The sequence below is a fragment of the Carlito syrichta genome, unplaced genomic scaffold, assembly GCF_000164805.1.
Source record: "Carlito syrichta isolate Samal-C Ts95f unplaced genomic scaffold, Tarsius_syrichta-2.0.1 Scaffold315821, whole genome shotgun sequence".
NCBI classification, from domain to species: domain Eukaryota; kingdom Metazoa; phylum Chordata; class Mammalia; order Primates; family Tarsiidae; genus Carlito; species Carlito syrichta.
Genome location: NW_007259917.1, coordinates 25,428 through 41,101, shown reverse-complemented (window position 1 = coordinate 41,101; position 15,674 = coordinate 25,428). Strand labels below are relative to the sequence as shown.

At 44.0% G+C, this 15,674-nt stretch overlaps 1 protein-coding gene across 1 annotated transcript in view; it reads left to right on the top strand.

Annotated features, from left to right (window-relative positions):
• Positions 1-13,874, top strand: part of CCDC93 (coiled-coil domain containing 93) — a 92,590-nt gene extending 78,716 nt beyond the window's left edge. The window contains exons 20-23 of the mRNA XM_008073313.1: positions 1,751-1,788; positions 3,303-3,387; positions 8,265-8,378; positions 13,089-13,874. Coding sequence (XP_008071504.1) covers positions 1,751-1,788; positions 3,303-3,387; positions 8,265-8,378; positions 13,089-13,142 — 291 coding nt within the window. The 3' untranslated portion in view covers positions 13,143-13,874. The remainder of the gene's footprint in view (positions 1-1,750; positions 1,789-3,302; positions 3,388-8,264; positions 8,379-13,088) is intronic.
• Positions 13,875-15,674: the final 1,800 nt, after the last annotated feature.

Here is a 15,674-nt window from a genome sequence, read left to right as displayed (position 1 = left end):
TTTTATCAGTCTCTGTATCCAGGGCCTTACACAGTGACAGCCACATAATTAGCATTTGGTAAATGTTTGCATGGATAAATGTTTTTGGTGGTATTTGCATCAGACTTGGGGAATATCTCTGCCCCACACCCTAACCTTCCTACCTAGGAGTCTTCCTACCTAGCAAGGGGAAGATTTGCCAACCATAACTTAGGGAAAGGACAGCCACTTCTCAGAAGGCTTTGAACCCCATTGACCTTTCTTCATCAGCAGTGTTTAAAGTTGTTGCAGTCTTTAAAAACTAGGAGAAGCCAGGCTCAGTGGCTCAGCCTGTAATCCCGTGCCTTTGGGAGGCTGAGGTGAGTGGATTGCCTGAGCCTGCGGGTTTGAGACCTGCCTGGGCAACTTGGCAAGACCTCATCTCTACAATAAATTTTAAAAAATGAACCGGGCGTGGTATAGCGCGCGCCTGTAGTTCCAGCTACTTGGAAGGCTGAGGTGGAAGGATTGCCGGAGCCCAGCAGGTCGAGGCTGTGGTGACCGGGAGCAGCCACTGCACTCCAGTCTGAGTGACCAAGTGAGACTCCAACTCAAAAAAAAAAACAAAAAAAAACTAGGAGAATTAGGGGTCAAGGAGGGGATAGAGCAAGGGACTGGGCTTCTAAATTCCAAGCCACATCCGGTTGTGGTGGCTCAAGCCTGTAATCCTAGCTCTTTGGAAGGCTGAGGTAAGGAGATTACCTGAGACCACGGGTTCGAGAGCAACCTGGGCAACTTGGCAAGTCCTCATCTCGACAATAAATCAAAAAATTAACCAGGCTTGGTAGTGCTCATGCCTGTAGTTCCGGCTACTTGGAAAGCTGAGGTGAAAGGATCGCCTGAGCCCAGGAGGTCGATGCTGGGGTGACTGTGAGCATGCCACTGCACTCCAGCCTGAGCGACCAAGTGAGACTCCAACTCAATAAATAAATAAGTTCCAAGTCATGTTAATGTAATTAGAACTTTGCATCTGAATAAGTTAGGTGTTTTATTTTAAATGCATTTATTTCTGATATTTTAGCTTTAAAACTTCCCCGTGGAATAGTAAGGACAGGAAATATTTCTACATTGCAGATTGTGAACCTGAAGTTCAAATATGGTAATTAATGAGTTCTGAGCCTCCGGGTTGAGTAGTTAGACAGCCAGAAAGAAGACCCAGGTTTTTGTACTCTCTAACCAGAGCCTTTCCCAGGACTGTATCATTATAGGTAGAGGGCCTGCTGTGGGGGTTAAGGCAGTGCCCCTGGGGCATTGAATGATGCATGCCCTCAGAGGTGCTCAGCCACCCAGCAGCTGGCCAAATTAATAAGATTCTGTGAGAAGGAACAGAATGGACTTAGAGTCCTTACTCTACCCTGACTGACTCGCCTAAGCTGATATCTCTGAAAATAAACTGCAGGGTTTAACAAGATAGGAAGGGATTTATGGTGGCCCCTTGGCCAAAGAGCCCTAGTGTTAGCTTGGTGTCTTCTCAGATGGAATTTGGATTCCTTCAGAGAACCCTGGACCTCCATTCCTGTGGTAATGTGTTGTAGGAAGAGGGAGCTTTCTGTGAGTTAAGGGAGATAGATTCTTTGAGGAAGACTGAGACTGAGAACATGTTGCTTTAATGTGTTACTTTAATCTTCATAAACAGAGTGTGTGTTCCTTTCAGAAGCAGCATCAAGGATTGAGGTAGTATAGGAATCTTTCAGCCTTTTACTTACAGTTTTGTTTTTGTTTACCTCCCCAGATTAGTCTGCTTAACTCGATTCATGAGAACTTCTCACAGTAAGTGCTGTCAGTCTAGCTTCCTATAAATACCCCGTTCACCCTGGCTTTGTGTTCAGCCCACCTGGTATTGCCATAGTGTGATTGAGAAAGGTACATGCAAGACTTGATGCTGCTGGCTATGTGATTCTTAACACCCCTTCTGCTAAGTGCAAATGTATCATGGTTTGTACTGTCCTTCAGCTCCTGCAAAAACATGATGACATTAGAATGAATTTCAAAAACAGCAAGGAAGAGCTTAGAAAAAAAAGTTAACTTTCAAATAATTCGACTGTGCCTACTTACTATAATTTCTTTGTATGTTAGTCTTGTCTTGGTAGGATCAGATTAATATCGTTTGTTTTTGAGGACATAGAGATGCTTTAAAATTTAGATTATGAAATAATCTACATAATTTTTTAAAAGATTTTTAAAATTTTGTAGTAGATTTTGTTTTTAAGTTAAAAACTACTCTAAACTACTTTGTTTAGAAAGGAATTATTTTTTCCTCCAAAAATTGGGTGGCAAGGTCCACCTGTGCCCAAATCATACCATCCCTCAAGCATGTCCATTGGCCCATCCACCACCTAGGCTTGCTTCCTGGATAGCACACTTCCTTTCTTTCTAGCACAGATCTCTGCTATTCGCATGCAGGTGACTGGGAACACATTAAGAATGAGCTCTTAATTACAAGTTCTAGATTTTAAGCTCCTTTTCTAATTTAAATTTAAAAAAAAAAAAAAAAAGCAAACCCAGAGCTCCTTGATAAGATTCAGATTCAGTTCGTAACATGCAACCTTGTGCCAGTTCTAAAAATGGTGCTTTTATTTTTGTTTCCTGATAATTGAGAGTGCCTACAGCTTGAGTGTGTTTGTGAAGAGTTATGTCAGTTCATCTTTTGGAAGAATTCCCAATCCTTTTTTGTGTGTGGTTGTGTGTGTGTGTGTGTGTGTGTGTGTGTGTGTGTGTGTGTGTGTGTGAGAGAGAGAGAGAGAGAGAGAGAGAGAGAGAGAGATCTCATCCTCCTGGTGTACTGCCCTTTGCAGAGCTGGCAGTGATGAGAAAGATTTTAGGATATCAGGAAACTATCTCGTTTAACTACTGCTTCTAGAAAGAGGAAATTTTCTCAGCCCTGGTTTTAGGAAATCTCAGAATATGTCTACAAATCTTGAGCAGTGTCTCAAAACTTTTAAAAACCAAATGAAATTTATTTCTTAACCAGTATATTCCATAAAGTAAAATTTTTATTGATTTTAATCACATTTTATTTTACTTTAAGAAAATACATATTAAAGTTGCAGAGAAAATGGGAAAATATTGATATGCAGTTATAAGAACAAGCTGGTTTCCATGCCTTCCTGAGAGGTTTAGAATTCTTCATTGCCTGGGATTTCAGGGCTCATGGGCCCACTGTATCTTGCAAGGGCCCAGTTGCCTTTTGGGACATAATCTGGGTACAGGCCTAACTCCTTGACATCTGCCCCTTTCTCAGAGTCCTGTGTGCTGGTCACAACCTTTCCTGATTTTTCTTTCAGAGCCATGGCCTCCCCTGCTGCGCGGGACCAGTTTTTGCGTCAGATGGAACAGATCGTAGAAGGAATTAAACAAAGTAGAATGAAGGTCAGATGACTTCTTTTTTTCTTTTTTTTTTTTTTTTTTTTGAGTTGGAGTCTCACTCTGTCGCCCAGACTGGAGTGCAGTGGCCGCTCCCGGCCACTGCAGCCTTGACCTGCTGGGCTCTGGCGATCCTTCCACCTCAGCCTTCCAAGTAGTCGGAATTACAGGCATGCCTTACCACGCCCGGCTAATTTTTTGATTTATTGTAGCGATGAGGTCTCGCTGCCCCGGCGGGTCTCGAACCCGCAGGCTTAGGCAATCCACTTACCTCAGCCTCCCAAAGGCGCGGGATTACAGGCTGAGCCACCGAGCCTGGCTCAGATGACTTCTTTTATGTAACGCAGCCCAGGTTTCATAGTGGTGATGGGGAAGCTCCTAGGAAGAAGAGGCCTCTTCTGATTGTTCTCTGAGTGTGCTTTCAATCCTGAAGACACTCATTTTGGCAGAGGGGTTCCCACCTTGCTTCTGACTCTGTAGTGGGCAGGGCTTGCCCCACAAGCTGCCAACACCGGGTGGTTCAAAGGCTGCTATGAGCAGTGGCTCCCAGATACTAAACACCTATTGTGTGCCAGGCAATGTGTTGATCCTCTTAAAAGCTCTCAAGTGAATAGTATTACACCCATTTTACAGATGAGGAAACTGCCTTTCACCAGCAGGCTTCCTCTCTTACCCAGAATCACCTTCTCAACTGGATCTTTGGTTCCTGTCATTCTGCCACAAGAGATTCATTTCTTAGGCATCTTAGGATCTTGGGAACATTTTAATTTGCAGGAACTCTCTGTAAAAAAAAAAAAAAAAAGGAAATCATCACTGAACCAAGTTCTACAAAAGTGAGAGGAAATTGAGCCTCGGAAGTCTGAAGAGAAAAGAGAGGAACCACTTAGTCTGGGGGCAGCATGGGGTTTTCCTCCTGTTGTGGCTCTTCAGGTGAGCCCTGTTTTGTTGATAGTAAGGTGAAGTTGCTGACTACTTGAGCTGAGGGCAGACACACAGTTGCAGTTTCCTACCACTGTTCCCAAAGAAATCCTGAAGAGTATTTCTAAATATCTCTTGCTTTCAGTTCTGTATAAAAAATAAAAATGTATCACACCAAAGTGGTCCTCTAACAAAGCAGTAAAATCTCTGGGAACTTAGGATGTCTCCTCTCATGGTCTTAGGACAAAGTGCTCCAGTGAGTGATGCCACAGTGTAAACACATGAAAGAAAGAATTGCTTGTAGGTCCTGCCACCATTAAAAACCCACTTAAAGAAGACATTCATGCTGCCTGTAATCTCATCTCAGGAGATGAGCTAAGGGCGGCAGTGTGCCATATCCCTTGACCTGTAGAAAAATGTCATTAATCTCCCCATTGATGACTTCAATGGAATGATGTCAAAAGAGGAAAAAAAGGTATCACTAGTAACAAGCATGATTTCTCAGACTACTCAGACACATGAATGAAAGCAGACATGAGTCAGCGCCTGCTTGTACAGGTACATACACGCTAGGCATGATGGGCTCTCTTGCAGAGAGTAGAGAAGTCCTTTCTCTGTGATCTGGGAGAAAGATAATCTGGCTGGCCAAAAGCCTGTGACAACCCCGGTGTCAGTGTGCTGGATGTTTCCACCCTGCCATTGCTTCTCAGGGAGCTGTTCTTGTTCGTAGAAAAAGAGCAACAGGAATTCATTGGGGTTTTTTCCTTTGATTTTAGCTTCCTGTTTACAGGGAGCTGTGTTCCTGGAGCGGTGAGTGGGCCCAACACCATTCTTTCCCCTCTCCCTCAGGCTTCATGTTGCTGGCCCCTCAGTGCTGACCAGTGAGGAAAGTCACTGCTGTGTCTGTCTCCCCACTAGAGGGTGGGTACCATACAGGTGATTAGGACCCAGGGCAAAGCAGGTTGTCTTTCTCAGGTCTGTGTCCCAAGTGGCTATCATAACGCCTGGCCCTGGTGGGCCCTCAAGAACTATTCATTGAATTATTGAGTTCATTCAGTGAAATCTAAGAGCAGTTCTCAAAGAGGGTTCCAAGTAGGGTTTGAATATTGACTGGCACCCTGAATATAACTGCATGCATTAAGATGGGCATGTTTTGTTGTGTTTGTTTAAAAGAACAAAGGCATAGCCCGTCCTGTGAACGTGCCATAATGGACCCTGCTTCCGTAGATGTCCTCCCAAGCACAGATCCTCAGAACTGGCAGATTCAGGGTGTCATGTGATAGTTGCACATTGGGTACCAGAGTTAAGGCAGGTTTTATGTTCTGTCTGAGGGTTTCTGAGTAAAGAGGGGGTCACATAGGCAGGATTTTTTACCTTACTCAGAGAAGATCTCTGGACCTCTGGAATACTTGAGCACGTACTTGGCACAAGCACTTCACAGACTAAGGAGTAAAAAGGTGATCACGGAGGGAATGGGAATGATATGTTTGTGTAAGGGGGTGCTGAGTAGAGTATGCAAATGAAGCTTAGGCTGGAGAGTCAGCTCCTGATTCTGAGAGTGAGTGGGACTCTTGCCACTTACCTCATGCTTTCTAGGATGTCAAATGTGAAGAAACCTGTCTTTATTAAGCAGCTCTTATGAACGAAATGATGGATCATTCACTCAACTTTTAAAATCACATATTCGTCATAATAAAACCTGTGTTCTAGGTGATATTATTGGGAAGCCGAGGCAAGAGGATTACCTGAGCTCAGAGGTTCAAGACAGGTCTGGGCAAGTTGGTGACACTTTGTCTCTACAATAAATCAAAACATAGGCTGGGCATGGTAGCATGCGCCTGTAGTTCCAACTCCTTGGAAGGCTAGGGCAGAAGGATCTCTTGAGCCCAGCAGGTCGAAGCTGTGGTGGCCGTGACTATGCCACTGCACTCCAGCCTGGTGACAGAGTGAGACTTCAACTCAAAAACAACAACAATAACAACAACAAAAAAACGTTAAATAAGCTGTCCAAGGATATACAGTGAGTAGCAGAGCTAGGATTTGAACCTAGTTCTTTCTGACCTCAAGCACAGTCTAGATTGCCACATTCCTCTCATGGTAGGTCTTAGATAAGACCTCAAGTATTCATAATTGAACTCAAGTGCATGTCTGTATCACTAGAACAAAATCATCCGTGGCCAAATTTTCTCTAAATCACAGAGCAGAGAGGAGAGGCCTAGGATAGAGCTGCTTTCTGTGCTAAATAAGAGGGAGGGACCTAGCTGTGAGATCCTAGCCAACCCAGCAGAAAAAGCGCCTGCAGCTTCAGAAGGTGCAGCAGTGGGAGTTGGGGTGGGTTGTTGGGTCACTGACTGGGGTAGGGCCAAGAGCTGGTGTGAGAGACCTCTGCAGGCGGCAGTGGGGACACCGTCCTCAGAGAACAGGACTGGCTGCTGAGCCAGGGCTCCAAGTGTGAGAGGGCACTGGCCAGCAACCCCTGAGGAGACTGCCCAGTCTAGAAGCCCTGGGAACCAGGTAAGGCACCAAACTCAAGACCTGGCACAGGTGTGCAGCAGGTATCCATGCGCTGTGGAAGGAGGACACAGACTCTTGGGACTCAGGAGCTGGATACAAACTGGGATTGGTGAATAATATCCATATCGTGTGGGTCTTCCTCTGAGCAAAGTGGGGTAGGCCTTGGGGACACCACGTTGCATTTCATCTGTGTGGTCAGCAGAGGCCCGTGGTGTGGAGAAAGTGAAGAGAACTACTGAGTAAAGCGCAGACAATTCACCTGTAACTTGTGCTTACTAACTGTAAAACCCTTTCCAAAGTGTAACTCAAAATCATGTTCAGGCATCAGTGAAACCAGGGCAGAGCCTCACTCATGCTTTTATACAACAAGCTTTTAGACACCAGTCATAACTCTTTATGCCTGATTTCCTGGCCAGCTGATGCTCTGAGTTTACCTTCTGGAAATACAATGCATAGCACTGCCAGCTGTGTCCAAGTGTCACCTTAGAAAGCCATCTCTGACCATCCAGTCTGAAAAGGCCATGTACTCACCCTCTTCTCCATCACCTAACTCTGTTTCATTTTCTTCATAGGACAGATCACTACTGGGAATTTTAATGTGTATCTGTCTATTAGGGTGCTTACTTAGTGTCTGTCTCTAGAATGTACACGGGAGCAGTGACTTTGTCCTGTTCACCACACCATGTAGGTTCTCAGTAGGTGTTCAGTCAATATTTGCTGATTGAATAAGCCTTTAGATAACTTAGAAAAGACTCTTTAAATCAAAGTCTGGCATTTATTTATGAGATCAAAATCCTGAAAATATCCTATATTGTCTAGCAGTAGAAAGATGGGTAAGTAAGCAATGATCAGGAATATTGTGTGTTTTTAAAAATATATAACTTGTAGAAAGTTTATAATAACATGGAAATATTTATGTTATTATAAATAACATAAGGATAAGACACAATTTTATTGTCTGAGCAAATTATTTAAGAGTTTTGAAGCCTTAGCATAGTTAATATTTTGGCCAGATAATTCTTTGTTGTGGAGCTGTCATGGGCATTGTAGGATGCTTAGCAGTATTGCTGGCCTCTACCCAGTGACACAAGAAGCATCCCCTCCTCATAGTTGTAGCAGTCAGAACTGTTTCCAAACACTGACAAATGTCCTCTGAGGGGCAAAACAAACCCCGGTTGAGAATCACTAACCTGTTTATTGTGAAATTGTTTGTAATGACAAAAAGTGGGGGAGGAAGACTTAATGCCCACTGACAGAATTGCTGAATAAATTATACAGCCTCCATATAATATCATGGAAATTAAATAAGCCAACCTCAAAAATTATGTCTAGAAAGTAGATACTGTAAGAAAATCCACGAATTTGTTAATAACGGTTGCCTTTTGGATGTTGCCAGCAGCCCTTGGGCAAAACATGCATTTTCATCACCATTTCCCAAAATGTTTCAACAGATGGAAAAGAAGAAGCAAGAGAACAAAATGAGAAGAGACCAGCTGAATGACCAGTACTTGGAGCTGTTAGAAAAACAGAGGCTGTACTTTAAGACTGTGAAGGAGTTCAAGGAGGTAAGAGGAAGGCTGGGCAGCACATTTCAGCTAAAGGAAGATTTGTGTTCACCTCAACATGAGCCTTTAAAAACCAGAGCAATTTTTTTGGTTTTCCTCTGATCGATCTGTAAAGGGAAAAAAGCAAGACACTGATGTGATCTGGCAATAAAATGTGACATTCAGTTAGTTGAAGATTCCATTTTTCTGTGGCCCATCTTGAGGTCTAATTAAATGTTCTAAGAGACATTACATCATTTTCATCTTCCTAGCACTTAGTATTTGCATTAAACTCACAAAATGACATCAATTAATATCAAGGGTCACCTGGAAACAGTGTTTGTTAGGGATTCAGATACAGAATCTTCCCTCCTGCCAATCTTAGGATGGTGTGGGTCCTTGAGAAGTCATGTAGGAGGAGAGAACAGCTGAGCACTCTGAAGTAAGACAGGCTTGGGTTCAAATCCTGCATTTACCACATACCAGCTGTGCACTTTGGATAGTGACTTAAACCCTCCCAGCATCAGTTTCCTCATTGGTGGGTTTTGTTGGGTCAGATGAAAAATACAAAACATCCGGCACCAGAATCTGGCATCTACTAACACCTGACACTATTGAGTTTTGTTTATGTTTTTCTTCCCTGCATTTGGGCAGGGTTACTTTTCATTGTTACAGAAAGAGAAGTGTCCACCCTTAAGAGACTTCATGTTATCACTTGCCAGGCTAACAACAGCTTTCTTTTCAGGAATTCCTTTCTCCTTTCTAACCTAAATCCATATAGGTTTGGTGAGTTTAGAGACTGCTATAAACACAGCAGAGTTAAAGGTAGGTTGTATCCTGGTGTTTGGTCTACAGAATAAAAACTGTAATCTTTCCATTCCTATAATTCTGTTTCTGTTATTTTTTTAGACCTTTCTCTCTTCCTTTCCTATCTTTCCCTTCTTCTTTACTTTACTTTTTTTGTGATTTAACTTTTGGGAACTACAGCTCGTAGGCATTTCAGAATCTCCCCAGTGTTCTTCCAGCTCCTGCTGTGCTCCTGATACCACGTTGTAAACAGAACTGGTCCTTTCCTCAGGGAACAAACATTGTGGTGGGGAGACAGATGACAAGCTTAGAACTAGTCATAACAAATAAGCAATAACAACTCTACACTTTGCCACGTGAGATGACTGGTTTAGGTGGTGTGGTCAGGGAAGACCTCTCTAGGGTGAGCAGGACTTGCCCAAGGGAAGAGCAAGAGTACTTCAGCTGGAGTAGCACGTAGGAAGACCCTGAGGCAGTGGCACAGGGGAGTGTTGGGGCAAGATGCTTTGTGATTGGCAGAGGCTGCAGGGGAGGTTCCGCAAGGGCCAGTGAGTGAGCTGGCAGGGAGTACATACGAACACGCTGTTTCCCTCCAGGGTTCTTCCTTTTTTCTTTTTTGGAGGCAGGGTCTCAGGTTGAAGTACAGTGTCATAATAATAGGTCATTACAGCCTTGAACTTCTAGGCTCAAGGAATCCTTCCACCTCAGCCTCCCAAAATGCTGGGTTTTAGGCATGAACCATTGCACCTGGCCCTTTCCCTTTCCCTTTCAAGCTTACTCACAAAGAGAAAAGGCCCAGAGGAGAATTACATCTCTGGTGTTGCTCGGACACGCCACCGTTGCCCCTTTGACAGTATAGAAACAAAAAGCAAATAAGCTGAGGAGGATAAATGTAAGCTGTCGAAAATCAAAGCAAATAAAAATGAAATGGCAAAGCTCATCCTTGTACTGCAGGCTCTCGGCTGAGGTCTTAGGATGACCTCTGCAAGAAGCAGTTTCTTCAGCTATATTAAGCATCAGAAGTCCCGTATTCCACCTGTACACAGTTATCTTCAAATCAGAGACGGATGGTGGTGCCTTAGTGTCCCCTAAGACACCCAGACAGCTGCTTCCCATACCTAAGTTCTGTTCAATCCAAAGCAAGTTAAAAGGGGGGGGAATGTAATAAGTTCTTACGTATTTCATTTAAATACATTTTACCTTTTTTAAAAAAAATAGCATGTCCTCTTATTTTTGGTGCTAAAATTGCCTTTCTCTTATGAAATAAGCAATGGTGGGTAGTTTTTTTTTAAGCATTCTACTTGGCAAAAATGTAAAATTGGCAGCCATGTGTCAGTGTTCCAAAGTCTTCAACTTTCTCCCACAAGCTCCTCTGAGGTAATTTGGGGCCACCATAGGTGTCGAGGAGGTGGTGATGATGGAGGCTTGCTTGCTACTCCCCAGTCTCTACCCCATATCTTCTGCCAGACTAATTCTGCCATTTTTCTGTTTTACATCTTGCAGTTTTAGGTAAGATCTTGTTTATGGTAGAAAAACATTTGAAAAGTTGGACTTTCATCCCAGGGTGGAGCCATCTCCCAGAATCCTCTCTGTTCTCCCTTCTATACCTGCCTCCATATCCCCATTGGTCTTCTCCCATGTTCTCCAGTTTCACCACATCCTGGTCCCCAGCACTTGTACCGGACAATAATTATCCTTCATGTAAAGCACAGTGTTGTTGTCCAGAACGTGGTCTTTTGTCACCTTGGCAGTTGCCTTTGTTGGATTTTGGTGTACCCCACATTAATTGAGCAACAGTGATGCCCCATGGGCACCATTGAGGAACCAAGTCATGCCCTCACCCTGATTCCCAGTCTCCTCTGGTTTCAGAGCCTTTTTGATTAGAGACATTGGGTTTTCTCTAAAATTCCACTGATTTGCTCACCCTGGGAGAGTTGGTTAATTACAAGTCTGCTGGGAAACAGTACTTGCTCTGAAACACCCTAATCTCAGTGTTACATTAATTGTGTCTCTAAACCACAGTTTCTCATCAGACCTGAAACTAAGATTTAAATTCCAGCATAGCATGGATGAATGCAAATCGTACATTTTTGTGAAGCTGGCTTTAGGTGCATAATCTTAAATGAGCTGAACTCTCTTGCACATAGTGAGCTTGAATATAGTCTTTAATAGGAAAGAAATAGAGGCGATGAGACATTTTCCCTTCTTATTCTAGAGATACCTATAGGACCTCTTTTGTATTCGCTTTGAAGAGACAGACAGTATCACTCTGTAGTCTCCCAAAAGACTTCTAGTAGATTGTGAGATTTAATCAGTGCTCCCACATACCAGGTGACAGTGTAGGCTATCTTTACTGAAAAATTCAAACATCATCTCAGTGTGCTGTGATTCACACAATTACTCTTGGTGCGGGCTCTTTGACAGTAATGTTTTGATGCTTCTGAGTTGTTTTTGCCTTATTTAAAGAGTGAAGTGGGGGACAAAGTTGAAATGAATTTACTTATTATTTTATATTTTTGTTATGGAAATCTTCAGCAATACACACTGTAGAGAGAGTAGTAAAACCATATAACAGTATAACTATCCATCTGTTTTGTTTTCTCTCTTCCCCTCTCCCCTTCCCTCCCCCTCAGGCTTTTTTCTCCCCAAGCAAACTTCAGCTCATTTTAAAAAGGAAAACTTTCTTATTTTTAATAAAACAAATGTAACTCAACATCACATTTTTCTCATCTCATCCCTCCAAAAGTTAACTGCCTCTTTCTTCCAAAAACTGTGTTCAGAAATGTCAGAGCACCTTGCTTCTGACAGTCTCACGGAAGAATTCATCCTTACCCACAGCCCAGGTATCCAGCTATTAAGTCTGAGTGCTGTATATGAATCAGCATTTGTCTTAGTAACCCAGGTCATTGCAGTCTGTCAGAAAGAGCAGAGGGTCTCCAAAGAGCTGAGTGTGCCTAAGCCCAGCCCAGGGAGGTGGAAAAATTGACTTTGGGGGTTTTGAATGCAGAATATACAAGGGTGAATGAAGGTTTTTCTCCCGTAATAAATACATGCAGCCACGGGAGCCCTGACCATTCCTGAACCTGGACCCCATGAGCTCTGCCTTTCCAGACCCCTTTTGTTATTACCTTCGCCTCCTAGTTTAAAACTAGGACTCCTCGTAACCCTGCCCAGGGAAGAGGGTGGGGTTGTTGGAGGTCTCGTGCAGGTGGAGATGTCTGAGCTGTCAAGACCCGTGGAAACAGGAGCAAGAGGGTACATAGTGAGAAGCTTTTGAAGAGGACCCAGGAGGGAACACAGTGGTGCAGAGGTGACGTGTGCCACTGAACATTGGTTTCCAAAGCCAAGGATGGGGCCAGCGGCCTCCCTCAGCACATGAAGCCATTTATTTCATATAGTTCATTCTTAAGGAAGGGGAGCTGTCCTCTGATTAATGTCTCATTTTCTGAGTTTCTTCAAGCTAAGAATATTCTTAACCCTCACTGTTAGATCTTCCGTACGTGCTCTGCCTACAGTGTAAATGAGGTTGCCTTTTATCACTCCTCCAGCTGCTGTCTCCAAGACCCTTCCCCTGTTCCTCACAGTAGGCCAAGACTGGCAGATGAGTGTGCTTTCTGCTGCTGTCTCCTTGAGATTTCAGAGACTTCATAAAGTCTTTCAGAATGACAGTCCCTTATCCTCTTTCCCTATTCTAAGTTGGGCAGCCTGGAAACTGAGCATCATTGCAGCTGCTTGGCATTGAATGTCAATAAGTCACCAGGAAGTTTTGCCACGTTAGTAGCAGCATGCTAGGAAACTGGTTTAGTTAGTCAGAAGGCATCTCCCCTGGGGCAGGGGAGAAAGGCAGTGCAACCATCCTGGTCTCACATGGATGCTAACATAGTCATCACCTCTTTACGCGTATTCTCTCTGCTTCACCTCTAGGAAGGCCGCAAGAATGAGGTGCTGCTGTCCAAGGTGAAAGCCAAGACCTCCTGAACGTTCCCAGCCACCGTTGTATGTCATTGATTTCATTCTTAATTGCCATATGTCAACTACAAGATATGAAATGGTTCTGAAAGTGACAGTAGAGAGAAGCAGGTACAATGTTCGATAACCTGGATGTTTTCTTTGTTCTCTTTGCCTCTGTTTCATCCGTGTGGGCTGTTAATTGATGGAACCAGACAGTATAACATATGGCTTGGATAGCTCCCAACATCCTACGAAGAATATGGGCAGTACTTGTTTTCTGTCATTTCAACTTCTATTTCTCCAGTAATATTGTACTTACGAAAGTACCCGTACTTGTATAGACTCTGAGTAAAGAAGACTTCACTTGTTTAGTAAGTATTGACTGAACAACCACTGAGAAATAAGCACTGAGGTAGACCCAGAGAACTCTACAACGAAGTTCTTGCCCTACAGCAAGTGGCCCAGGGATCTGATGTAGCCAATTTGACCCCAGAGCTTGGCCATCTGAGACTCTTTTCAGTAAACAGAAGGCATTTAGCTGAATGATCAGCCCATGTGAACGACCATCACTTGGGCCCTTCACCTGCCCATGGTGCCTTTTGTTCCTGGCCCCTTCAGGTACCAGCCAGCAGACTTGGTGACATAGAACTAGAATGACAACTCAGTGTCATTGGTTTCATTCTTACACATTACTCAAGTTTAATTCTCAAAAAAAAATTGAAAATGTGACACTTCAATAAAAATTATGCCTTCCCTTGCCCGATTGTCATTTGAGTCACAGGCGACACGTAAATGAGCTTGTGCATCCCCTGCACTTTTCATGTGTCTACACTTTAGACAGGTCACGGTCTGAGCAAGGAAAGAGAGACACACATCGTTCACGGCACTCAGCGGGCAGAGTGCCAGGAAAAAGAACGGTGGGATTTGCAGTGATCCAGGGAGATTTCCTGGAGGAGGCAGCATTTGGGCTAGATCTGAAGGGGGAAGATGATGTTCATAGGCAGAGTTAGGCAAAAAGGCCGTCTTAGATAAAGATGCACTATGATGAAGACTCAGGAGGGTTCCCAGGAGAGTATGCAAGGCACTCATGTTGGAAGAGGAGGAGATGAGCCGGTCTCTGCAGAAGGGCTGGGCTCAGACTTTGGAGGCCCTCAAAGGGCAAAGGGAGTGCAAAGCAAAGAGCTCCTCCTGCCCTGGACTTCAGAAGTCTGGCCACTCAGTCATGTTCAGTAAGCCCCATGTCAGGTTTGCACTCCATTCTATGTAAGCCTCGCACACGCACCAGTCAGCAGGTTTGAACAGGAAAACAAAAGTTTGTATATGTCAGGCAGACGAGTCATTCAGCACAGTCACAGAAGCATTGTGTTCATTTTTAGATCTAATGTATGTGATTAAGCAGGGCTGATATATACAGACTTAAAACAAAAAACAAAACGCACATTTGATTAACAACAGCCATTGGTTTCTGTGCTGTGGCCAGCAAAGCCTGCCTGAGTCAGGAGGAAGCAGCAGTGTCTGAAAGTGCCATGTGTGGCCACTTCCTGGGCCACATGCAGCTCCGATGGTCCCTGGGCCAGAGTCATGGGGAGATTTGAAGGGGCTCAGCAAAGTTGAACCAAATAATCAGAAAAGAACAGGTGGTGCTTTGAAGGTAGGGGAAGGAGACAGCATTTTGACCATGTTTGGAATCATTTCAGGTTCAGGGAAACATCTACATTACCTGGTTAAGAAGCTCATAGACACACCCCTGGCTAGTTTATGAGCAGTTAGATTATTTGAATGTCCACAGGCGGTAGGGAGGCAGGTGCAGGGATGTACTGGGATGCTGGAGTCTACCCCTCTGTGTTGATGGGTAAGTACAGCATGACTAATCCAAAGCAACCAATAATTCTTTATGAAAGTGGAGACATTTGTTTTTGGCCTTGTTTCAAGAGTTTTATTTGGTTTTAGTCCATAATATCATATCCCTTTTTTTTAAATCCACAAAGCCTACTACAGAATAGTTTCTGTTGCTTAAACACATGGAATGAGATTGTAGAAGCCAGTCTTGAGAAGTTCACATTTGCTGCAGACAGCCCACGGCATGGACGTGCCTTTGTAAATAATTACATGACTTTAGAGTCAGGCCTTACAGGCTAAGGAGATGTCCTGAGAACCCTGATCATTTCTGAAGCTGCCTAGGAGGGTCCATTGAGGTCCATGGCTCTCTGCATGCCCAGACATAGTATTGTGTTGCAGGCTTCTATGCCCACAGGCTTCTCCAGAGGTAAATGGAAGACAAGGAACATCCTTAAGTTACTTAAGTACTAGTTTAAATGTGCTCGTCAGGAGGAACCAGGTTTCTTCAAGAAGTAGACAGTACTTTCTGCTCAGCCAGCACAGGGAGCGTGCTTACAGGGCATAAAATACTGGTGCCTGGATTCTCGGCCTCCTCTGGATCAGGGTTTCCCCTCCCTCCCATGTGCTTCTCTCATGGAGGACACGGAGTTGCTCTGGTTTAAACTGAAGTCGGAGCTGCTATGTGGCAGCACAGCCAGAAGGAAGAAGGGCTGATAATCG